This window comes from Chrysemys picta, chromosome 7 (assembly GCF_011386835.1).
Source record: "Chrysemys picta bellii isolate R12L10 chromosome 7, ASM1138683v2, whole genome shotgun sequence".
NCBI classification, from domain to species: Eukaryota; Metazoa; Chordata; order Testudines; family Emydidae; genus Chrysemys; species Chrysemys picta.
The window spans coordinates 27917996-27945055 of NC_088797.1; the positions used below are offsets into that span (position 1 = coordinate 27917996).

At 40.1% G+C, this 27060-nt stretch overlaps 1 protein-coding gene across 13 annotated transcripts in view; it reads right to left on the minus strand.

Moving 5' to 3' along the window:
- Positions 1-27060, minus strand: part of CACNA1D (calcium voltage-gated channel subunit alpha1 D) — a 392778-nt gene that overhangs the window by 285873 nt on the left and 79845 nt on the right. For all 13 annotated transcript variants that reach the window (XM_065551032.1, XM_065551031.1, XM_065551034.1 and 10 more), the window contains exon 3: positions 26571-26676. In XM_065551032.1, coding sequence (XP_065407104.1) covers positions 26571-26676 — 106 coding nt within the window. The remainder of the gene's footprint in view (positions 1-26570; positions 26677-27060) is intronic.

The window sequence follows — 27060 nt, forward strand, 5'->3', positions numbered from 1 at the left end:
TCCGTAGGAAAGCTGAGAAAAGAACTCAATTTTCCAACCTACAAGACATAGGTTCAATTCACCAGAAAACAGCTGTTTCTATTTTAGTTTCCCTCTGTCGGTATTGTTGTACTTGATTCCCTCCCCCACCCCCCACCACCACCACCGTCATTAAAAGGAAAAAGGAAATGTAAAACCTATACAGTAGTACAGAGGCATTACAGTGCCATGATATTTATTACCCTAGACCTGTAAGTACACCAATTAACTGATTCTTTAAATACAAACAATTACCAAACCTATCAAAACATTTTAAAAGATTTCCCTCAAGAGGCTTCCCCATCCCAAACAATAAGTCCTTCTCCACTATCCACTCCACTGCCTTCATTAGCTCCATTCCTAACTCTTTGTACATCTGTCAAACAAGCAAGCTAGAAAGGTTTGTTTGTTTGTTTCTAAAGGAGCTCCCTCAGGGATTTTAAATCCAAAAAAAAACCTTTTGTTAAATCCACCCTTTGATCAGAGTTGAACCTCATCACCTCCACCACCTTTCCCCAGTAAACAGGATGCTCTTCATGTGTCCCCTGAATGTCCACCATATCTGGGTTCTGGAAAACCAAGCGGGGATGCAAGTTCTAAAGCCAACAAAAATGTTCTACTGCCAGCCCTCTCGCCTTTAATCCAGAGGGCTGCTAGCACAAGCACCTCATATAATTGAACTAATGCAATATTACATGAAGAAAGAGGTGTTATTTCAAAATAGTGAAGGCCCAAATAGGTCAGAACTTCACCAGGAAATAAATCAGACGTCAAAGCAGATCACAGTACATAGTAATAAGCTCCCTGAGTGAAACATTGCTCATTACGCAAATAGCCATATTCTACACTAGTGCAATTTATAGATGAATTTAAGATGTTACCCCACAAGTAGAGTGTTCAATTTTGAGGGAAGAAAAGCATTAATAACTAAGGCAAGGACTACATCCAAAATGAGAAGATGCAACTTCTTAGAAAAATACAGATGATAGGAAGAGCTCTCAGCAACCACTTCAACCGAAGAATTCAGAAGCAGCTGACACTGAGGGCTAGTCTACACTACCTGCCCGGATTGGCGAGTAGAAATCGATCTCTCGGGGATCGATTTATTGCGTCTCATCTAGACGGATAAATCGATCCCCGAATCGACGCTCGTACGCCCACCTCATCAGGAGGAGTAAGCGCTGTCGACGGGGGAGCCGCGGCGGTCAATTTGCTGCCGTTCTCACAGACCGTGATCAAATAGTGGACAGATTTCCATTTTGGAAGTGCTGAAACAATATCTGTGATTTCTTTTGGTTACTTCTCCCATTCTCTAGGCATCAGCTCAGTCTCATCTAGGCGGAGTCTTAGCCAGCTAGCTCTAATCCCTACCTCAGGCTAGGTCTACACTAGGGGGGGGATCAATTTAAGATACGCAAATTCAGCTACGCGAATAGCGTAGCTGAATTCGACGTATCCTATTTGACTTACCCCGCTGTGAGGATGGCGGCAAATCGACCGCCACGGCTCCCCCATCAACAGCGTTTACTCCTCCTGACGAGGTGGGAGTACGCGCGTCGATTTGGGGATCGATTTATCCGTCTAAATGAGACACGATAAATCGATCCCCGAGAGATCAATTTCTACCCGCCGATCCGGGCGGGTAGTGTAGACTAGCCCTCAGCCTTCATTAGATACTGGATAAAGCGTCCCACCACACCTGCAGAATCTGAAGAGATGAAAATAGCAAGCTAGGTATCATCAGTATATTGAATGCACTGTAACTCACACCTCTGAATGGCCCCATATACATGTCACACACGTGGAACCTCAAACTGTGACCTCAGAAAACAGTGGAACAGAGCCACTTCCGAGTGACTCCATCTATTGTAAGCCCTTTGGGACAGGGACCATCTTTTTGTTCTGTGTTTGACCAGTGCCTACTACAATGGAGTCTTGATCCATGACTGGGGCTCCTCAATATTATGGCAATAAATAATAATAATATTCCTCAAGGATCATCAGCATCATCTCATGCTGAATGGTATGAAGGTAGTTGATAGATCTAAAAGAAGCTTTATCACCTTCAATCTGAAGAATCCAAAAACACTTAATTAATATAACTACACTAAGCCTCACAATACTCGTGTGAGGTAGGTAAGTATGTCCCATTTTACAGCTCTGCAAAGTAAGTTTCAGACAGCAAAATTAAGTTGTCCAAGATCACACAGTAAGAATGTAGCAGAGCTGGGAAAAGATTCCAGATCTCCTGATTCCAAGTCTTGTGCCTTAATCATCCCTCCTCACCTGAGTATGAAAGAAAATGTTTTTCTCCAAGTAGTAAAACATTTAGGTTAGCTTTTTTTAGATGGTTATGAATAAATACATGTTCATTATCAACTTAAGAGTCATTTTTCAACTCACAAGTAAAGATTACCCGGGTATGGGTTGTAGGAATCTTCCCTTGGGTCTTAGTCTTTCTGTTTTTGTTTTCTTTTTTGCTGAGTGAACAGGAATGAGATGTTAAGTAGAGATGGCCACTCATGGATACCTGAAGAGAGACGTATCTGAACACAGGGGCTAGGAACCAAGAGATCATTTAAATTTAGATTTTTTTAAATGTAAAAAGTGATTGAAGTTCAGATTTTTTTAAGCTGCCCTATGTGTACGAGTTGCTATTATACATAAGACATTCTCAGAAGGAGGGTTACACTGATTGGCTTTTTGTACTAAAAGGATTTATAGTCATGATAATGAAGGGTTTAGCCTTTTAAGGTCAATCTTTGCAAGTCTTTTATTTTTTCTCACTGTACCCAAAGTTTCCTCTTTTCATGTATAAATAAAGAAGAACATTACGACCTTTTCAAGCTGTCAAAATAAAGTAAATTATTGCTCTGGTATGACAGCACTGGCATAAAGCTCCAGGCAACAAAAATGTGAAGCCTTACCTAACTCTTCCAATGACTTGCTCTTCATTTAGCTTAAACAGGGGAAAGGAAAAGGCTTCTCTCAAGCTTAGCATTATCTTAGACATTTGTTTTGAAGAAAGTGTGTTCCTTTAACTTCTGCAGAATATTCATTATTATACATATACATATAGTTACATAATAAATAAGGTGGAAATTTGGTACTTTGTGCATAGCCAATAAGATGCCAATCACACTCCAAAGAATATCCTATTTTTTACTAATCGGATATGATTTCTGCCTATATTGGAAATGAGCATACAGGATGGTTCCTAACATGCTATGCTTATATCTGTATGTTTCAGATACAGATTAAAGACCTTGTCCTACAGTCCTTACTCAGGCAAGACTCTCATGGCTTCAGGTCCTTGCAGTTGCATAAGGTCTTACGTTATAGCCATACTTTTGGTGAAACAATAATTCAAGATCTGTGAATATCATTTCACATACTATTTTCACAGACTTACCTCTGCCATGCAGTTCGCTCCTGGCTGGAATCTGACTACAAAAGGGTCTGATCCTGCGTATCCCAAGAAAAATCACATTGATTTCAATTGGACTTTTGCTTCAGAAAGGGTCAGACAAAAATACATGTCAAAGCAAAGTGCCAGCACTACTGTAATTAAGGTGGAGGCCTTCCTGTTTAAATGTTGACATATCTAGGCGTATGTCTATACAGGAGCTGGGAGGTGTAATTTCCAGCTCAAATAGATATGTCTGTGCTAGTTCTGATCAAGCTAGCACACTAAAAATAGAAGTGTAACCACAGCGGCACAAGCAGCAGGAAAGGATACCTGCCCCACATACAATCCCATCTGAGACCCTATGCACATACTCAGGTGGTTAGGGTCTCCCATCACTCAGGCCACCATGGCTACATTTCTATCTTTAGCAAGTATGTCTAATCGAGCTGGAAGTTACACCTTCCAACTCCAGCATACCCTAAGTACTCTAAAATATGCATGCTTACTTGAAATTTGCTGTGCATCATGTAGGGCCTGGAGAAGATGAGTGTTCCAAATTTGGGGTTATTTGATCAAGGGATTCCTGAGATACAGACCCCCCCCCCCAAAAAAAACAACTAGTATTTCATGAAGTCAACAGATTCAGCCAATATTTTTTTTTTGCACATACTTGGGGCTCAAACCATGACTCTCATCATATCCCAACTGATCTCAGATGTTCGATATTTATCTCAGCAAGTATATGGCACCCACTGCCCCTTTGGGGGAGAAATATTGAAAATGTTTATATTGAAATATATACATAAATATATTTAATATTGAAAGAGTTTAGCTTTCCTGGATAGTATGAAATAAACACTCAGGAGCCAATCATATTGAAAGTGCATGTGCAGAATTACCTGTAAGAAGATTTCCAGCCAGCCTGGTTTCACAAGATCTGGATGGCTCAAGGGGACATGCTATGGCCATTGAACCTGAGCTACGTCCAGGCAGCGTAACCCTACCATTGGCAGAATCGGAAAAAGATCTGTAGACATGTTGTTACTATCTGCCTCTGTCAAGATTTTTTGTTTGTTTGTTCCTGGAAAATGTAATATGAGTACAGAAGACAATTCAGAAGGAGCTCAAACTATTTTCAAAAAGAAAATGATTTACATATGTGTATGCTTGCTGCACATTGCTTGGGGGTTTGGGTTTGGGAGACTGCAGAGCAGTGAGGAGGCAGGTGGGGTGGAGGAGTGGGGAGGAATAGAGGAGAAGGGATTAGAGACTGCAGTGAGGAGAGGGGGGATTATGAGGAGGGGGAAAGACTGAGCTAGCATCTCAGGAACCCTGAAAGTAATGCAAATTTCAACCTCTGAAAACCAGGGGAAAAAGTTCAGGTACATGCCACCAACGTGTGGGGCTGGGAGCAGGCTGGAGTGGGATGAAGGGGATCGGCTTAGATGGGGCGGGAATTGGGGAGGCAAGCGGTATGGCTCAGGAGGCCTGTCTGAAGCAGAGGCTGGAGGCATAGTGGGGATGCAGTGCCCAGCTCAGTGTACAACTTGGGCTACCTAACAAAGGAAGCATGCAACCCTCCAGTAAGCTGCTGCCTGTGATGTAAATACAGAACAGCAGAAGGCACCAGACAGAAAAGAGAAACTTGTTGCAAACTAATGGCTTCGTGGGATGGAATGGGAAGGGGAGAGTTATCCTTAAATGTTGGCAGGGTGACTGTTTGTTGTGGGGAACAGGAGGATGGGGATGGAGAAGGAGAGACACACACCAGTCTTCTCTCACGATCTTAAAGTTACTGTAACCAACATGGAATAAAACTATCAAGATTTTGGGACGTAGAGCATGTCTGTGATTTCTCACCCTGAAGCAACTCCACATGCCAAACATTTCAGAGAATGACCATTATCACCATTCCACTATAACAAAATGTACAGGAAGGGGAAGGATCACTTAGGAATTACGTAGTATCCTATGCCTTTAGGTAGCCACAGTAGCCCATCAGCTGCATCCCTACAAGATAACTGCAACTGCCTAAATGAACACTAACACCTACAAAAACATTTCTCTTCTGTTAAAAACACTAGAAAATTCACTGACAAAAACTTTGTCAATGCAGAGTTAAAGTTGCCCAGTGGTATCTCATGTTCTTCCAGAATACTGAGTTTAGCAAAACTCAAACCTCTGAAAACCAGGGAATACAAAGTTAAGGTACATGCCAACACAACCCTAACTGTGCCTTCCTTGAGCAATACCAGTACACCCATAAAACACATACACTCTGCCTTTGCAGATGGTATAGAACACTCAGGGAATAGTATTGGCAGGTGACTACTATAGGCTTAGCGGCTAAATGCCTTCTCTTTGCTAATGCAAAACTTATATTTATGGGAGCTGTACTGAACAGCAATTACCTATACCTGCCCTATGCTCAAACACTAGCCACATAAACAACAACACATCTAATTAATTTTACAACCTCTTCATCCTCTTTACAAAGCCTTCACACTTGCACACAGGATGCCATCTAACCCTATACTTTCACTTACCCATCATTAAACCCACAGAACACTCATATTTCACCTCCCTGCTGACAATCCACATGGCATGTAGACCTCAGTGCAACACCATTGACAAAACCTACAGAATTCATAGCTGGAATGAGGCATACTGGATATCTCAAGATACACATGCACCTCTTTCCTTTGATCATACACATGGGAAGGGGCAGGCAGAGGGGCTCTGGATGGGACCAGGGGGGAGCAAAGTTAAGCCTGCAGTGCTATGTACCTTGACTCTGTTTTCTGATTTTCTGAAGTTTAAGTTTGAAACATAAGTCTTTAACTCCAAGTTTTCAGAGGTTTGTGTTTTGCTTAACTTGACATTATAGAAGGGCACAAGATACTATTAGGCAACCTTAATTCTGCATTAATAAAGTTTTTTGTCAGTGAATCGATCTGGGATTTAGATTTCACTCCACCCCTAAAACTTAGAAAAAAATAGTTTGGTCAACTGTTCAGTTTTAAATTATATGATTGCCAAAATAATAAAATAGAATAAGAACCACTGACAAGATTTTAAACATTGCATTTTAGGCCTAAAGTACTTGACAACATCATTTTATATGTAATTTCTGTAGATGAATATTATGAATATTTTGTATGGTTATTCATACATATTTAAAATACATTTGTATAAAGGAAGGTTTTTATTTAACCGTGAAGTTTATCATTCCTGTATTTCCTTCCAGCAACACCAAATTCACTTTGGCAAACCATCAAAATTAAAAGAAAAATCTTGACACTTAGCTTCACCTACTAATTACAGAGTTTAAATTTCTCAAAGTATTTTTAAAAATAACTTTTTTGCCCTTTTTAGAGTCATGACTACTTTTAGCGTTTCCATAAAAACAATGTTGCAAGCAGACTACAAAGCAACAGCTCAGTACAAACACAATGCTCTATTTTAAGCTGATGTAAACAATATTTTAAAATAGCATAACTAACATCAAGTGCTTGATTCTACCCTTTTGAAGATGTGTGTGTGTCCAAGTTGAAAAGGTCTCAAGTAACTATGCACAGTTAGGACAGCAGAACATAAACCAGATTTAGTCCTTTGAACAGAGAATGCCAAAGCACTCCTCTAATTTTCTTACAATTATTTCAAGTGATGCATTGCAAACTATGTAGTCTGAATTTCTTTACTATGGTTGCTAGGTATATCAGATTATGTGTTGTGGCTCTGAACTAAAATAATTAACTAATCCTTTATACTTTACTTGATATGTACATAGTTCAAAAGATGCAGGTATCAATTTCTCAACCCAATGTTACATTATCACACCTACTGATGGCTTATAGATCTTGATCCAACTACTAATGAAATCAATGGGACTCTTTCCATTGACTTCAATGTGTTTCGGATCAAACCCATAGTTTTCATGATTGAAAACTTTAAAAAATCTAATTCTATTAATATCAGAAGAAAAATAGGTGTTATCCAAAAAGAACAAAATGTTTCAAAGTTCAACCACTTTGACAGACAGTTTAAGAACACATTTAGCAAGCATTTGGCTCTACTTTACAAGTTAAGGTATGAACACAACTTTTTCATCAAAACCACATCATAATAAAGAGGTTGGGATCCCCAGAACAAGTATGGCACCAAGAAGATGCAGTTTAATAAACTAGAGTTCAATAGTACTCCCCAAGACTGAAATCATTCAGATTTTCTAAACCAACTTTTGTATAATCAGTATAATGCATTGTTATCAATGCGAACAGTCCTTGGGACCTTTTTTCCAAAGTACAGACCACTATGACTTACATTAAAGCAGTAATTTGGTTAGTGGGTAGCAGTAGTAACCTTCAATTATCTGTGTAGATCACCACTAGAGGGAGACATGAAACATTTTACTAGCATATTACAAAAAAGTAATATACAACTGATGAACTCTTGATCATATCGCTACTTACACAGGATTAAATTCATCTTTGTGCAGACCTCCAGTACAAGGCTAATGCAACACCTAAGCCCTATTTTAAAAGGCTGATCTGAGACTTAAGAGATGTGCTGGCCTTGTGGTGGCCTTCTGCACAAGGGTGAATTTAATTCTTGCTTAGCAGTGCTTTCCAGTGGGAGCACATCACACCTGTGTTCCAAAGTCTGCACCGGTTTCCATTCAGCTCCAGGAGAAAATTAAGGGTTGGTTTTGATTTATTAAGCCATTTATGGATTAGTTCCTCTGTACAATTCCAAACCCCTCTTTCTTTGTATTATAGCTAGTCACTTGAGATCAACCAGAAGGTTCAGCTTGACAGTGCCTGAATCCGTTTTTCTAGGAGTTGGAGCCAGGCATTCTTGGTAAACAGCTCTCAACAGTGAAAGTTTTTCTCCTTTTATCTGCCAGAGGCTGAATTTGTTGATATTTAGGGCATGCCGCAAGGCTTATCTATTCTCCCAGCCTTTTGCAGAGGGTGAGATAGGAAAGAATGAAGTTTTTCAAGAGGAAGGGGGGTAAGTCTTTAGTTTTGGATGATACTGTGTCAATCTTGATTTTTTTAAAAAGTTTTTAACTTAATGTATACACTAATACCATTAATATAAGGTCCTAGAAGCTAAGATGGATGCATTCTGAAGATGGAAATAAAGACCTGGAAGGAACAAAGTATGCTAGTCACCAACTCTACAAGAAGGCAAAGTCAAAAATTAAATGCCAATAGGCTTATTTTAGGAATATGAAAACAAGAAAAACACTTGAATTACATAATTAATTATCTAGAAAGCCAAGCTCAAGATACTATGTTCATATTTTTGGCCTGCCTTAAAAAGGGTAAGAAACTCTTCAGACATCTATATCCTGCTCCATTTTGGAGGGTATTGTGACACTTAATTCATTACAATCTGTAATCCACTGGACCACACTAATGAGGATTGGTCAAACTCTTCAGGAGCTGTGTGGGAGTTACCTTACATGTAAGGCACCACAAATATGCAAAGGTTAATTAGCATTTTATTGTGAGGATGGTCGATCAGTTTAATTTAAGACACAATTTTCAGTTCAAGAGCTATTTTTTGTACGTCACACTTTGACATTCTTTAATATTTCTTCACACATTTTATGGAATTTGCTCTTCACTTCTGAGCTGACAAGGCTGTAAAACCCCATTTCTTGTGAAGCGTTCAGAAATTTTAAATCACTGATAAGCTGGTACATTGTTAAAATGTTAAAGATTCTGAAAGCCTCTTTTAACTAATGCAACCTCATCTGCAATGTGCATACATGTACAGAACCTTGACCCCTTCAAAAAAGAATGTGTCTCAAAACAGATTAAGCCCTTTGAATCATATTACATCACTCCAAAAGTCAAGACACATGCTTAAGACTCTCACTTTTTCATTTTTAGTAAAAAAAAATTCACCATAAACCTAAAAATGCACGTGATCAAATTAATGTTCACTATTGGGTTTCTTGCACTCACTGCACCCCAAAATACATAACATGCATCAGGCATAGAAGCAAATTAGACTGAGAGAGGGTTTGCAGTGTTATGGGTCCATAGAGTGTGTATGCTAAATACATGGCCTACAGCCATGTAGTAAATATAATGGAATATAATCCCACAGATTTTGGAGAAAGCAGGATACGAAAGCAAGTCTTGCACCCTGAAGTTTCCCTTTTGGTTGCCCCTTCTCCACATATTCAGAAGGTTTCATATAATTTACAATGTAAGTATAGCTGCAATTTTAGGGTCAACCCTTAGTCCTGCTCCTTACTCAGTGCTGACCTCAGCTGGTGCTGTCTGATACACTGAGTACTATTTGTTCAATGAGGAGGAAACTCCTACTCAAGCCAAATGTGAGCCCAAAACATGCTAACCCCTACCCAAAGGGAGTACACAGCTTCTCCATTGGTCCTGGGAAATGACTTAGCAAAGATATGAAATAGGCACACTGCCTCCCTGACTTTGCAGTGGAGAGGCCAGACAAATCTCCTTAACTGAGTGTGACGAAGTGGGACTGTTCTTAATGTTTCCTCTGAATACTGTGTGGGTGCCTCAGTTTCCCCTATGCATTTCTTAAGTCTCTAGGTGGTGGGATAAAGGCCAGTGTGCATAAATCACTGACACTCTGTTTCCCTGGCAACAAATGGCCAGGGCCCTTCCCCCCCTGCAAGGAAATAGCTAAAGGTGAACAAAGAGATCAGGTGACCTCCTGGCCCGGGAAAGAGACAAAGCCCAGAGAAGGAGAGGCTGGAGGGGGTTTCAGTTTGGAGCTGGCTGAGGACTAGGAGTGAGGGCAGAAGACTGCATCCGAAGAAGTGAGGTTTTAACTCACGAAAGCTTATGCCCAAATAAATCTGTTAGTCTTTAAGGTGCCACCAGACTCCTTGTTGTTTTTGTAGATACAGACTAACACGGCTACCCCCTGATACTTGGCAGAAGACTGGGGTGTCTGGCTCGCAGGACCCCAGGATGGATCCGGCTGAGGGGTCCGGTTCTTTGTACCTACAAGCTCTGTTTTAGACCAAGTTCCTGTCATCTAATAAACCTCTGTTTTACTGGCTGGCTAAGAGTCACGTCTGACTGCGAAGTGGGGGGGGGGGTGCAGGACCCTCTGGCTTCCCCAGGACCCCACCTGGGCGGACTCGCTGTGGGAAGCGCACGGAGGAGCATATGCTGAATGCTCCAAGGAGAGACCCAGGAGGTGACGACATGTGAGCTTCTTGCCCTGAAGACAGTCTGCTCCAAGGGAGAGGAGGCTCCCCAAAGTCCTAACTGGCTTTGTGGGGAGCAGTTCCAGAGCATCGCCCGGGCACTCCGTGACACTGAGTGAGAACAGATTGGGCCAATCAAGAGGCCATGCTCACCTTAGGAAATATTAGGATAGTCAATTGGGTGAGGGATTGAACCCATACAAAGAAAAATCCAAACACACACACCCCCAACAAGGCAAGCCACACCTCACCACTCCCCAAGAGATAACGGGTATTTTGGAGGGATGGGGACTCCAGTTCAAAAACTCCACTCCTGGCTCTCTCTCTCCCCACCCCCCATGATACCTCCATAGGTGTCACAGAAGACTCAGGGCTTGGTAGTCTCCCTGACCTCAGCACAGAACAGAGAGATGAAAAGCAAAGTGACACCTAGAATGGAGAGAGCTCATTTCAATGAGGACCTAGACCAACCTGTTGAAGATTGGACACCCTGTCGGAGCTGCTTGATGTGGTAGTTAATGGCTTACATAACCCTTACGCCTGTATAATCAAGGGCCAGACCTTGTCCCTTAACAATCAATTGTTTGAAATTTCATAATGATAAAAAATCAAGACAAAAATACAAAAATTCATATTTTCATATACATGCTGTAAAATGGCCACACACAACTGATTTTTTTTTTTTTACTATCTTCACCTCTTTAGTTAAAAATATTTGTATGGATTTAGACCATTTCTTTCTTTTTCTTTTTTTTCTTTCTTTTTTCTTTTTCTTATTTTTTTTTTTTCCTGCATGTATAAGGAAAGAGTTTATACTGAAAAATGTTCCTTACATATCTATAACCCCTGATTATCTAGTCTAATAACTAGATTTTATCCATATTATCCTCTAGCATGCACTTGGACACACATGACTGTCTGTTTCTCACTCCTCCTTAATTTATAACTAGAGCTTAAATTTTTAAATATTAATCTTGGAAAAAGTATAAAAAACCCAAATCCAAGCAATGAATTGTCAGGATATAAAACATAATTGTTCCTTATTGAAGGGAATTCAAATTCCTTTTGACTCTGAGTACTAAATCTGCCCTATTCTGCTGTAAAAGCAAAACTGGAGACACAATCAAGAGCACTTTTCACAGTTACTACTTTTGCAAGTTACAGCATGCAAACAGAAACAAAGATACTGTGTTATTAAAAAAATAAAGAGAGGGAATTTAGATTAGCATTTGTAAAAGCAAAATCTTGCCATCCATAAAGTATACTGCATTGGTCATGTAAATGGCTTCTGATGCATGGGCCACTGATCAATTCTTCAGTGTCACCACCTTGCCCCAAGAAACCATCTATATAGGCCAGTGGTCCCCAACCTTCCTGTTACAATAGCATATTCATGTTCCCAGAAGAGCGTGGCGGGTGCCAGACGACCAGCTGCTGAAATGCCGCCGAGAAGCGGCATCATCGAGAAGCGTCGCCGCCTAGAATGGGCGTCATCAAGAAGTGTCGCCGCCAAAATGCTGCTGAGAAGCAACGGCATTTCGACAGCGACGCTTCTTGGTGTTGCCGCTTGTTGGTGGCATTTCGGCAGCTGGTTGTTCGGCGGCCGCGCTCCTCGGCGGCGAGTTGTCCAGCGGAAGCACTCCCTTGTCAGTAGGTGGGCGCACATAAATGCACCGGCGGGTGCCATGGTGCCCACGGGCATTGCGCTGGGGACCACTGATATAGGCTAAATAGAGAGAGTTTTTCAAAGTGCACAGACACACATACACAAAATAGACAATAATATTTGTTGCATTTGTAACAGTATTCCTTAGCATTAAACACATTTGTACATATTTGCAGATGCTTTTGAAGACGATTGCTGCATCCTTAGCAACCTACAGAAACTAGCACTTATTTAACCATTAAAACAACTACTGTATAGGAGTCTTTAAGCGAAAATAGAGATGCCTTAATCCATCTCTTTATCATTCATGTCCTCCCACATATCCTCAGACCAACCTAACACCTATCATTTTCTTAACTTGTTCCTAGTGACTAATCTGCCCAGAGGCCATCTACTAACATTCATATTTTGTTTCCTCATCTCTTGCATAAAGTTTAGAAAAGGCAAATCTGAAGTGCCTGCATCACATATTATTTAACCCTACAAAAGATCTGCTTCATTCACAACACACAGCTAGTGACATGCCGTGAGAATCACCTGTTAATCTTTATGCAATATATTTGTCCTGGAACTCAACAAAGTACATTCAAGGCAGAACAATCCAAGACAGATATATCTTTGCTTCAAAAATGGATTAAGTTAATCCCATGGCAGCTAATTTGCAAGGGACCTTCCTTGATTATCTCTTAAAGCAAGATACATAAGAACATCAAAACTAGGGTTTCTCTGTAGTTGCTCTTCCAAACTCGGTCTCTATTAGCCTTCCTAGCTGTTGTGCTCTTTCTGTTGCCTTCTGAAACAGCCTCATTAACAGTGTGAATCAGATATCTTTTATGTTTAAAAATTTGGCAAAAAAAGATGCTAGGTGCCTATCCTCCTTAATATTCAGATCCATGCTAGACTAACAAGTTCATCTGAGTGATTAAAATATAGTGGGTATGCAGAGTTTTTGCATTAAATTCTTAATAAAGGACATGAACTGAAGCCAGCAGACATAATACCCTATTTATTCCATGACTGGAACACCGGGGGACTGATTCTCCATTGTCTTGCAGATTGGGTGCTGTCAATAACATCTGTGCAAAGTAGGTGTAAAACATTCCTAAATGTGAATTCTCCACTCATCCCACAGCCTGAAATAGTGTTTTTACACATATTTTGCGCAAGTATATATGATGACAAAAGATGCAGGGCAACAGAGACTCAGGCCACTAGCATGTGGAGAGGAATGACCTTCATATTAGTACACCAACCTTTTCAATTAGGAACACAAATATGAGACTATGACCAAGATCCACAAAGGTACTTCAGCACCTAACCCTTAGACTTAGGCATTTATGTCCCAGTATTGGGCTCCACTGTGATCTACGATGACATCAATAAGTAGTTAACTACTGCCAAAAGAATGCTTGTGGGTCTGAATAAAAATACAGTATTTCGAACCTTAAATCAATGTCCATGACAGCTAAAATCAGATTATATATATTGTCCATTGTACCCGCATTAATTTATGGTTCTGAAACTTGGGACTAACAAAGCATCTGGAGCAAAAGCTGCAAACTATTTGAACTGAGGTGCCTGCATCATATCCTAGGTATGACAAGGCTAAACAGGCTAAGAAATGACAGTGCGTGACTAGAATAATCAAAAGGTGTCAACTGCAATGGTTTGCCCATGTTGATACAATGACCCTATACGAATTGCCTAAAATTGTTCTCTATGGAAGAGTGCATGGAGAGAGAAGCTGTGGACATCCAAGGAGACAGTGGTATAACACAATATATAATACTACCCAGATGATACCTCACCAGGCTCAAATGGCAGCTCAAAACAGACATGGATGGACTCTGCTCATAATCTCAGCCCTGCCCACTTTAATGTTGGAAAAAGGAGATGATAATGAATCTTTCATTGCCCCAACTATTCACACATGTCCAAATGCTATTTAGGTTTTGAACCTGCACTGTGCAGTACATAGACAGACTGCTACAACCATGTTGAGTCTCACTGGAGTAGTCCGCAATCCATCCATCACAAAATGCTAAATCAGGATCTAAGTCTTTACTAAGACAAATGCCTTATTCAGGCAAAACTGACTGTGCTTTTGGTTAGTCATGTGTATGTTTGGCTGACTGATCTAATCCTGTTTTCGGAATCCCTGAAGTTCCACTGGTAACTAGGGTTTGGCCTGTTCAGCCATCCCATGAGTTCCTGTATGGAGACACAATTATGTCACCGCTGTATGGACCATCCAGTAGAGTGATCTTCAGGACTATTGCCACAACCTAAGATCTGTCAGAAAGCTCCACTCAGTAAGTTCTTAAATGATTTCCTAAGGCTGGCAAGCTCCTGAAGAGTTTGTTGCCTTCAAGGGGAGTCTCCTCTCTGAAGATCCCACTGGGGAGAGAAACACTGTCAACAGGGCTTCAACAAGCAAAACTGCTGCTTGTGGTGAGTTCTGCTGTCCGAGACCCCCAGAACCTGAGACTGGACGACAAGGGATGGATCACATGATATTACTCGGTTCTGTTCATTCCCTGTGACGCACCTGGCACTGGCCACTCTCAGAGACAGGATACTGGGCTAGATGGATCATTGATCTGACCCAGTATGGCCACTCTTATGTTCCTATGAGTAAGGACCAAGGATTTGAAATCACACTCATCTGTTTGAGATTGTATATGTTAAAAGAATAAAGTAACCTAATACATATGTAAAATGATTTTGTCAGATCAATAGTATTATTGCCACAAGGGCTTCTATAAATACCAAATGTCATCTGTGTGTCATGTGATCTTGCTGAAACAGCCTTCTGTGGTACCATTCCCAACCAGCTGGACAGTTCGCTTGAGCATATTTGCAAACACCCAAAACAACATGCTATTTTTGTTAACCGAAATGCCAATTTCTGCTGAATGGAATGTTGACTGCCAATGGCCAGAGATGTCTGTTCTGGCTTCCTGGGCATAACACCTCTCTAGGCAAGTGGCTAAACTCCCCACTACACATTCTGGGGCTTTCATCCTGCAGAGTAGCAAGTACTGGATTAACATTTCAAATGCAGAGTAAACACCGTATGAAAGCTGACTGCGTCTTCTGAGACTTCTAACATTAATTCTCCCAAATTTACTTGCCTGCTGCTGTTTACCTAGATGTCACTGTTGTTGCTGGGTCACTATGGGAACTGTGGCTGTTCCTTCTGTTTTTATATTGCCACTACTAGTCATTTTCACTTCACCAAAATTTGCTGCCAAAACATTTTGCATCTTGAAAAACTGAAATGAAGCCTCTGATAATGCACTGAATGCTGAATTTGTGAGGTTCAGCACCCAACCAGCCAAACCCTTCTCATTAAGAGCAATATGAGAAGCAGTCGGTTAAGTTTAAAGAGCTCATACTATACATCTATCTAAGATACTTACATGGTCCCATTACCATGGTATCTGAGCACATCAAGATCTTTAATGTGTTTATCCTCACACCACCTCTCAGAGGTAGGGAAATACTATTATCCCCATATTACAAATGGGGGAGAGGCTAAGTGACTTGTCCAAGGTCACACAGGAAGACTATAGCAAAGCAAGGAATTGAATCCTCAAGTCCCAAGCTAACACTTTACCCACTGGACCATCCTTCCTCCCATTGCACTACTCCATAGTGTTCCTTAACTACCCTTATTCAAAGTTATCTATTGAATAGAGGAAAGATCTCCCTCTTTCTTTAGCTAGTAAAATAAATTTCCTCTCTGGTAACAATAAAATGTGTTTTGGGGAATATTTCATGTATTTTAGTAACATTTCCATTATAAAAATTGTCTGTGTTATGGAAGCCAAGTCATACAGCAATTAGATCATCCAAGCTGGATTACTACAACACACTCTATTTGGTTCTACTCTTGGGAAGCCTCCTCAAGCCTTATCTGTGCAGAACCCAGGAACCTGTCTTCTGGGTGGGATGAGTTAACATGAAAACAGGACACCTACGATCTGTACAATGCACTAGCTGACTTCCTATTCAGTTCCAGGTGCAATTCAAGGCATTAGTGGCAATCTTTAAAACACTATCTGGTTTGACCCTCAGTTGTTGTGAAATCTCTTCCTTTTCTATTTCATGCCCCAAGAGTTTAGGTCATTTCCACTGTTGGTATCTGGAGCTAGCTACATTGCTTTAGTTTAGGAAGTCAGTGGCAAGACATACTCAGCTGAAAGCACTCGCATTTGGAGCTTGTGTAACCCACAGACCTCCTGGGCGTGGTGTTCTGTCCCATCTAGTGGCACTGAGACCACTTAGCGAGAGCTAAATGAGCCTGTTCTACAGGCTTAGCTAAAAGCCAGTTGGCTTTTAGCTCATGTGGTAGAGTCCCATGCACTAAGCTCCAGAGGCCCCATGTTCAGTGATGACCAGAGTTTGTCAGTGTTACACTTGCTTGCCTTGACTGTCCATCAGAGCCCAAGCAGCATGAATTTCAGCTGATGCTGCAAAGCTTTTAGGCTCAATCATCTTTGAGTTCAATATTACTGTGTTTTTGTTTCTATTCTGATTTTTTTAATTTGTTTTTGGTTAGTTTGCCTTAGGTTAGGTGAAGGGTAGAACTATTTGTGAGTTTTGAGCTAACCATTTTTATATTTTTAATAATAAATGCACAGGACCTAAGCACTGTTGATATGGACACTATGCGGCATTAAATAAATAAATTAAGCAACCTCAACTACCTCATTATCAATTTCTGAGGTAACATGGGGTAGGATTTTCAGAAAAACTCATCACTCGCTTAACTCTGCTCTCCTGGAAGTCATTGGAAAAACCATCCACTGAATTCAGTAGGAACAGAGTTAGACCAATATTGAATGCTTATGAAAATCCCACACCAGATACCAACTATACAAGGTTTTAATAAACACGGCACTCTCTGTTGCACCTGGAAAATATTTCAATCTAGTGCTGATCACTGAACTTGAGAGTAATGTGCTCCTTGCAAGAAACATTCTTTAACAAATAGATAGCCATGTTCGGCACCAACTCAAGTTTTGGAGAGGTTTTACAGAGTAGCCCCACACTGAATAAATTGCAATCCAATCTTAACATGACATAGGCAAATGGAAATGTGATAGAATTTTCCAGTTTACAAAAACCTCTGGGGTGGGAAAATGCTTCAGAACCACAGTTTAAGAACATTTTATTTATGCAGCAATTGAAATCACTGTTTTCTCAGGGAGTAAAGCTATATGAACTAGTGTTTATGTCAGGTTTACCTGCATTAACATTGGCTGGTAAATTGACAAATTACATTGTTTGCATATGTTCTGTAAAATGATTTGATAATCTTGGGTTATATATATTTTACATAATGCGTGCACATTAAACTACATACACATCAAACTTTTTTTTTAAATAGTCCCCTTGCAGAAATGCCTCCTACTGAGGAGTCCTTATAGCTTTGCAAAAGGTTACTTACTGATGCATATTGTCCCTGTTTATAACTATCAAATGGCATTTTTATCATTGCTTTTAGAAAAGGAAGTCAGGTTGCTCTGTCAATCAAACAGCTATTGCATGTTTTGCTTATGTCAGAAAAGACGACAGAGTAATCAATGCACTGAAAAGATAACCACAACAAAAAACTTATCAAAACTATCTCAACCACACACAAAAAAAGTAACGAGGAGAGATTTCAAAGCCTACTTGACGTTAAGCTTGTTTTTAAAGGAAAAAAAGACATTTCCGATCATTTAGTTTTCAAAACTAAACTACTGACTTTCTCTCAAACCCTTTTGTTTACTCATAGAGTAAGCTATAAATACATTTTCACTTACTTTAATTGTCATTGATATTGAATTTCAGGTGGTATATCAGGAACAATTATATCTTATATTTTGAATGCTTTTTCAACTTAAACATATTGAGATTTTTCTTTATTAAAAAGAGCATTAGTCAACAGCTACACTACCTGTATTTTACACTTTGGCTAAGTTATTGAAGGATTAGATACAATAAATAAAGTTTTAATTTCTCTGACATGTTTATCTGTTTGCTAAGTAGCTGATATTATTTCCAGTAGAATCCAATCAATCCTTGCCTTTCCTGCATACTGATTAGTTGTCTGGCTTTTATGCTGTAGATTGCACTAACTCTTTAAAAAAGGGAAGAAGGAGGATCCAGGGAACTACAGGCCAGTCAGCCTCACCTCAGTCACTGGAAAAATCATGGAGCACGTCCTCAAGGAATCAATTATGAAACACTTAGAGGAGAGGAAAGTGATCAGGAACAGTCAGCATGGATTCACCAAGGGGGAGTCGTGCCTGACTAACCTAGTTGCCTTCTATGATGAAATAACTGGCTCTGTGGATGAGGGGAAAGCAGTGGATGTGTTATTCCTTGACTTTAGCAAAGCTTTTGATACGGTTTCCCACAGTATTCTTGCCGCCAAGTTAAAGAAGTATGGGCTGGATGAATGGACTATAAAGTGGATAGAAAGCTGGCTAGATCGTCGGGCTCAATGGGTAGTGATCAATGGCTCCATGTCTAGTTGGCAGCCGGTTTCAAGTGGAGTGCCCTAAGGGTCGGTCCTGGGGCCGGTTTTGTTTAATATCTTTATTAATGATCTGGAGGATGGTGTGGACTGCACTCTCAGCAAGTTTGCAGATGACACTAAACTGGGAGGCGTGGTAGATACACTGGAGGGTAGGGATCGGATACAGAGGGACCTAGACAAATTAGAGGATTGGGCCAAAAAAAACCTGATGAGGTTCAACAAGGACAAGTGCAGAGTCCTGCACTTAGGACGGAAGAATCCCATGCACTGCTACAGACTAGGGACCGAATGGCTAGGTAGCAGTTCTGCAGAAAAGGACCTAGGGGTCAAAGTGGACGAGAAGCTGGATATGAGTCAACAGTGTGCTCTTGTTGTCAAGAAGACTAACGGCATTTTGGGCTGTATAAGTAGGGGCATTGCCAGCAGATCGAGGAATGTGACATTGGTGAGGCCTCATCTGGAGTACTGGGTCCAGTTTTAGGCCCCACACTACAAGAAGGATGTGGAAAAATTGGAAAGAGTCCAGCTGAGGGCAACAAAAATGATTAGGGGTCTGGAGCACATGACTTATGAGGAGAGGCTGAGGGAACTGGGATTGTTCAGTCTCCAGAAGAGAAGAATGAGGGGGGATTTGATAGCTGCTTTCAACTACCTGAAGGGGGGTTCCAAAGAGGATGGGGCTCGGCTGTTCTCAGTGGTGGCAGATGACAGAACAAGGAGCAATGGTCTCAAGTTGCAGTGGGGGAGGTCTAGGTTGGATATTAGAAAACACTATTTCACTAGGAGGGTGGTGAAGCACTGGAATGCGTTACCTAGGGAGGTGGTGGAATCTCCTTCCTTGGAGGTTTTTAAGGCCCGGCTTGACAAAGCCCTGGCTGGGATGATTTAGTTGGGAATTGGTCCTGCTTTGAGCAGGGGGTTGGACTAGATGACCTCCTGAGGTCCCTTCCAACCCTGATATTCTATGATTCTATGATTCTAAAGAGTATGCTTGAACTGAGGCTTGGTCTACACTACCCCCCTAATTCGAACTAAGGTACGCAACTTCAGCTACGTGAATAACGTAGCTGAAGTCGAAGTACCTTAGTTCGAACTTACCTTGGTCCACACTGGGCAGGCAGGCTCCCCCGTCGACTCCGCGGTACTCCTCTCGCCGAGCTGGAGTACCGCAGTCGACGGCAAGCACTTCCGGGTTCGACTTATCGCGTCCAGACTAGACGCGATAAGTCGAACCCAGAACTTCGATTTCCAGCCGTCGAACTAGCTGGTAAGTGTAGCCAAGGCCTGAGAATCTGAATGTGGGACATATTGAAACAAAAAGATAAAAAATGTATATGATCTGGAGCACAGGCGGATGAGGGTGGGGTAGAGCACAGAGACCTTAGAACCAAAAGGACAAGTATAGCAAAGACAATAAATATATGGTGTTCAATTCTTAAAAATAACAGAAAAATTTAGCCATTAAACAAATGCATCTTCACAGGCTTTTTTTACAAGAATGCTTTAAAAATTAATAATGGTATATACTGATTAGTTTCAGACTTTTATTAGAAGTTCATTGTGGATATAGGATTTCAATAAACTGGTGCAAGGTAAATGTATTTTTCAATGAGTATATTAATTTATCATCTGGCCCGGGGATTGAATGACTTGTGAGATTACTAATGAGATATGGCTATGGAACCTCTTGGTCCTATTGGGATCCAGGACTGACACCTCTTGGTCACAAGTTCGATTAGGTCTACAAAGTGTAGTCTTCTGCATTCCAAAACAGTGCCCTGGAATGTACTGTGTAGTTGACATTTCAACATCACACTAGTGGAATGGGCTTGCCTATGGGGGACTGACTGTGCCTCCTAGATCTGCCCAAGGAGGGGACCTCCTTTCTCTCACACAAACAATAGGAAGGTGACTGAGCCATTTCCATGGCAGTGTCATCCACTCTGGCTCCTCCAGCCCTGTTAGGGTGGCAGGGATGGGCAGGCTGGGGGTATGACTGGCTGTGCCAAGAGCACTGCAAGACAGGGGATGTATGCTGTCCTTTCTTCAGTTCTAATGGGGATTCTCCCAAAAAAGCAACACAGGCTGGGGAGGCATTATCTTTCCTGTAGAGCCCGCTCCTTTTAAGAGGATCCCCAGAGGCAGCTGTGGCCAGAGCTGCCAGGGACACAGAGTTAATGAACACGTATGAGGGCCTCTGTGCAGATGGCTCTAGCACTTGGTGATCTGCTATAGTCCATGTGAAGTCCTAACAATCCTTGAGATTCTTGATTGAGCCTCACAGCCTATTCCCTGGAGACATCAATCCCACCAATGAAACAATGTGTGGGGTTTAAACACAAGAGGGGCCATCCAGCCCAGTATAAGCAAAGTCCAGATTCCTTGTACATAGTATTGACTGGTTCAGTACAGGTCCATGTTTATTATTCCTATCTTATTCCTAGGAAAAAACAACAAGAAGAGCCTCATAGGAATCCCTGCTCAGTGGCAAAAATGCAGACTTATTTACACCAGCCTGCCAGCACATTTCAGAGGGAGAAGCAGAGCACACTAATCAGAGAGAAGCACTGCCCAAGCAAGATAAGGAAAGTTCCCATACCACAGGGGGAACACAAGGTGGGGAGAGAAGACAAAGCAGGGGTAAGCAGAAAGGGGGAAAAGGAGATGATGCAGTGGGGTAGTGTAAAGGAGGAAATAAAAGAAGAGAAACTGAGTGAGGTAGAGCAAGGAAGACAGGAGGAGAAGGCAAACAAAGGGGAAGAAGAGGAAAAATAGAGGAAAGTGATAGGGCAGAGACAACAGATATCAAGAAGAGAAGAACTGGGGTGGTAAGCACAAAGAAAGAGACATGAAGGGAAATAGCATAACACAGAAGGGCAGCAAAACTGAAAAGAGAAGAGAAAAGAAAGAAACAAAAGAAAAATACAGGGAGGAAATCCATCTGGCCAGAAACAGTGCCTCATAGCAGCCACTGACAGGAGACAGTGCTAAAAGAAGAGCTGATTCAGATACTTGGAACAGGTTTCAGAGTAGCAGCCATGTTAGTCTGTATCCGCAAAAAGAAGAACAGGAGTACTTGTGGCACCTTAGAGACTAACAAATTTATTAGAGCATAAGCTTTCGTGGACTACAGCCCACTTCTTCGGATGCATATAGACTCAAAGCACCTGAAATACCAGAGGGAAGGAGAAAGAAATCATTTAAAAGTCTGAATGGAGTAGTGAGCTTATGCTCAAATAGTCCATCCCAGAATGTATCGGCCCAGTGTTCCTGCTACGGGATAGTAATGATTCCCACAGAAGTCAATAGGGATTTCTTGTATCAACTGGAAGAACTGAGCCCAAACTGAATGTTAGGTTTCCAGTTTCTGCTCAGTCAGTGGGAGTTTTCATTGAGTGAGGATTATTTAAAAACATAACAAAGACTTCATGATTTGGTTCAATAACTAGTTTTCAAGAATAGCATTTGTCATTGTAAGAATGGTCTGCAATACATTTCAAGCAGTTCAGACAACCATGAGCACATTGCTCCATTCAGGTAGAGGAGACTTCCCGCACTGGCATACATCAAAGCGGCTCAGTCAGAGGAAGGAAAAAATTTCAAAAAGGCTCAAACATGCATGTACCTGCTCAATCCAAGACTGTCAGATTGGTGAGCAGCCAAGCACAGCCCTACCTGACAATTTAATTCTCCACTGCCTGCTTTGCCTGAAACACATTGCTCCCTTCTTTCTTCTATGTCCTCCAGGCCTGGTAGGCAGTGAAGTATCAATAGCTAAAGGGAGAGGAAGTACCATCAAGAGAACCCTAGTGGAAGAAGATGGTCATACTGCCTTCCCAGTCCCTATAGCTAGGGAAAGAGAAGAGAGGGCAAAAGCCTCCTCTTTCCCACTCAGGAGACAAGAAAAAGAGAGGATAAAGAGAGCAATACACACAGAGGAGCACACTGAACTCATCACAGCAGCCATGGACAGGAAATTTATGTTTACTAGACATCTATCAACCAAGGAGATACATAAGATTGGATACATAAGATCCCCACAGTGTAAGGAGAAAGAACCTGAGCTATCCATTCCCAACAGCAAGAAGGGGAGTGTGCTGGGCTTAGAGCTTCTAACACTACACAACAACCTTCCCTTCTTCCTTTTGATTTACTGAATGTTAGTTCTTTACAATTTATTTCATAGTAGACAGGTGGCCATATCACAAAAACCATAATCACCACCACTGACACCTTTGATGGCTCTCTCAGCAGACACAAGTAACTGAATGTGCACAGATAATGAACAACCCTCTCATCCTTAGGCCTTGTCCATATTAATTTTTTCTTAAATTACTGCATTGTTACAATAAAAATGGTGCAAATCCCTCTAGAAAATAACTTCCTGAAGTTTGAGAGTTGAAAATTGACTCACTTGACTCACTTCCAAAATCTAAGACATGAGCTATTTTTAAAGTTTATTAATGTACATATATTTGAGCCATTAATACTGTTAGTCATATCCATTTCTATTTGCCCTGTGACGTCTTTCATATATTTGTAATCAAATTAATTTGTCATAAAATGTATTTTATAATGAATATTGTGATGTATAATTGATTTTGTTTACTGTTTTCAATGGAGAATGAGTTGCACAATATATTTTTGCAAGTTAAGTCAGCAATAGAGAACTGAAAAAGCATTCTTCATCAAAGGGACTCACCAATAGCTCAGCCAGTTGTGTGATCTAATACTTCACTGATTGAGCTATAAGCAAGGATTTACTCTCAGAATTTGTCTCCTGGACCACCCAACTGGGTCTTGGAAAGCCACAGGAAGGGAGCTCTTCTATTACAGAACGTCTATTCTGCATGTCTAAAGTGGATAGAAGGCTCTGCTGCAGATTTCCCAAAGTTTGCAGGAGAAAAACACCTCTCCTGAGTACGCCTAAGATGTGCAGGATGGGAGATCCTCCCAAGGCCCTACTGCTCATCTGGGACAGACTCCTTTTCCAGTTCCCCATTGACCACTGCCCCACCTATGTTTTCCCCATCTTCGAGCAGTGCTCCCTATCTAGGTTTTCAACTTCATAACCATAAGCATATGTTTGATATGCTTACGTTTTTATGTATATAAATATTGCAAATGTAACAATTATGGCCCAAATTCTGAGCTGGTGTCAATTCATTTTAATCAATGGAGCAACACCGATTTACATCAGCTGACAACACAGTTCTCTATTTTAAAATGTTATACAAATTTAGAGCTATAAAATTTCCACCTTTACAATTTCCTTACATTTTAAATGACTGCTTTTTTTAGTGATGTGTGTAATTGTTTATTTTGTTTTTAACTGCATTTATAAATTAAAGTTTATAGATAATCTGAAAGCCTATGAGATATTAGGACAGTCATTGACCAAACACAGACTAACATGAGCAAAGAGGAACAGAAGCTGGTGGAACTCAGACATAGTTGAAGAAGAGGACAATAACAGTTCTATAACATAAGCTCTACTTCTTCCATAATACCACAGAACTCCCCCTATCTCACATCAATGAGTTCAGGGTCCAAGGGTCAGGAAGGGGCTGACGGGCAGTAGCCAACCTTCATGATAGGTTCTCGTGTGAGCCTAGAGGATTTCCAGGAAGATACCTACGTGCAGCTCCTGTACTTTGCCTCCACCCACATTTAGAGGAGAAATCGGGCTATACTGGGCTATACTGAGTCCATAGATGCAGGATTCCACAGAAAAAGACATGTCAGTCAGTCCATTTCATGATATACAGCTACCACCATGGAAACAGCCAATCCACTTTGATTCCAATCTATTCATTTTATTTGATCATATATATAATACAGATAAAATATGTGCCTTCCCTTTTATCTGACTTACTCTGACCCGGTATCAAAAAAATGCTGTCAAAATAAAAACACTAGATTAAATTCTGCTCTAGAGTTACTCAGAATTTACATCAATATAACACAGAGCAGAATGTGAATAGGAGAGTGATCAAGATGTAGAATTTGTTGATGTATATTAAAGGAGTCCAAAAAAAGCCTCTCTAAAATGCTAAAAAATGAATATGAATCTCTGTTTTAAAGACTATAATTTATTTCTGCTTAAAACAATATGGCTATATGAGTTTAAAAAGCTGGAAAGCAAGAAAGGAATAAGCACACACTTTAATCCTAAATGTTAACCCATTATAAAATTAGGTTAGAAAGATCTGAGTTCAGCTTTTGTAAAAACTATTGCTTAAAAACCCACCAAACTATAAAATTATTAGCCTCTCACACAAATATTTTACCCTTTTCATGTGATGCTTTATGAAATTAGTTATTAACAGAGACCTTCTGATGGATTGACAGCTATGGAGTTTTCTGCCCTGAATTTCTCAGAGAAAAAACAGATTGTTGATTGGCTCAGATATTCAGCTGCATAAATTGTTCTTCACATTGACCTGAATTAGTCTGCCTTTTGCCAGTGTTTTTATTGTCTATATTTGTTTAATCTTGTACCCTTGGTAAACAAAAAATGCACAAAATGAGTCAATGTATAAGAATTATCATCTATAGTAAAATAAACACGATTACAAATTATAACCTGAACAAAGGTCTTCATTCATGTAAGGCTATGCATTAACCCAGATTTTCCACACAAAAATAATCCCACATTATCTGTTTACTAGTTTGGGTCCAATCCTGTGTTGTTGCTATTGTTTGGGGGTTTTTGTTTGTTTTTTTACACACCCAAATCTCCCATGAGGATTTTGAGTGTGCAAAGACCACACAGTCAGGACCTATGAACTCTTCCAGCTTTTCAAATGTATCATAAATGTTAAAAGTACTATTCAATATAAACAATGGAATTAGTCCGATGCAATCCAATATTAATACTGGATACAATACGAATTACAAATACTATTATAAAATATATTCTTGCAATTACATTGCAATTTAAAAATTATTAATATAGATTTATGACAAACAATAAAACACAACTGTAGTAAATTATTTTTAATCCTAGATATACTCTGCTGTACATGATACACTTTTCACATTGCAACCCAGGTTAGAAATCTCTGTTATAGCAACAGCAGTCTCTTTTTAAAACTCAGCTTTAAAGTACATAAACATTCCTTTAGAATGTCTTCATTAAAACAATACCTCCCCCTTACAACATTTCATCTTTTTCCACTAGGGCAGTGTTCTAATTATATAACAACTATACAACAACGCTCATCGTATAAATTCTTGTCTTGGACTAGTTTATTATAAAGAAAAACCCTCAACTAATATAAACCCTAAAATATGGCTAAGAATTTAGCATTAAAATCTGAAAACACTTGAAACTAATATACCAGGAAGCACAGTATGACTTCAAGAAGACTGATTTCAAAAAACTAAAGAGCAAAAAAACAGCAAAGTAATTTTAATCTAAACAACAGTAACAGACAAATTAAATTACATTCTTTTATATGCAACACTATCATCAACGTATATTGCCCCAAAATTTTATAATTTTTGTCAATTCTCTTCTTACAGCAGATACTACAGAACACACATTGAAATTGACAACCAAAGCAGTGAAATATTTCAAAGACATTTTGTTTCAGAGTAACACTAAATGCCATTTTTTCTAACTAAAGCTATTATTCATACTGACAACTGCTCCCTAATATCAACAGTTAATTGTCAAAGTATATAATAAACCAACATAAATCTAGAAAGGAAATCAAAGAATACTTACCAAGTTATGATTAGTTGAATTAGAATCATCTTCTGGGAATGGGATGTAAACAGCTAAGGCCACACAATTGGCAAAAATAGCCAGTAGTATAAATATGTCAAATGGTCTGAAAAATCTTGTTAAGGAATATATGGATTTTGAATATATACATAACTCCAGTCTCATTCTGCTTTTGATTTCTACATCTTGTACTCACATTTTATTTTTAAAATGTCTGATTTTTTCATTACAATCTTTTGAGTGATGACTTTGACAACCAATTCTTCCTCAGCATCAATTATATCACCATACCCTATTGTTTTCGATCACAATGACATTGAAATGCCCTCTTTTCTTTTATGACAAGGAGCATAGCTACATTCATTCTGCCACACAGTATTTTATATTAAATTCTGAGATGTAAATCTAATCACACAATATTAAATCAATAAGTTGGCCATTGGATTATATGGTATACTTACAAATCTATGCACATACACCTCCCATTAAC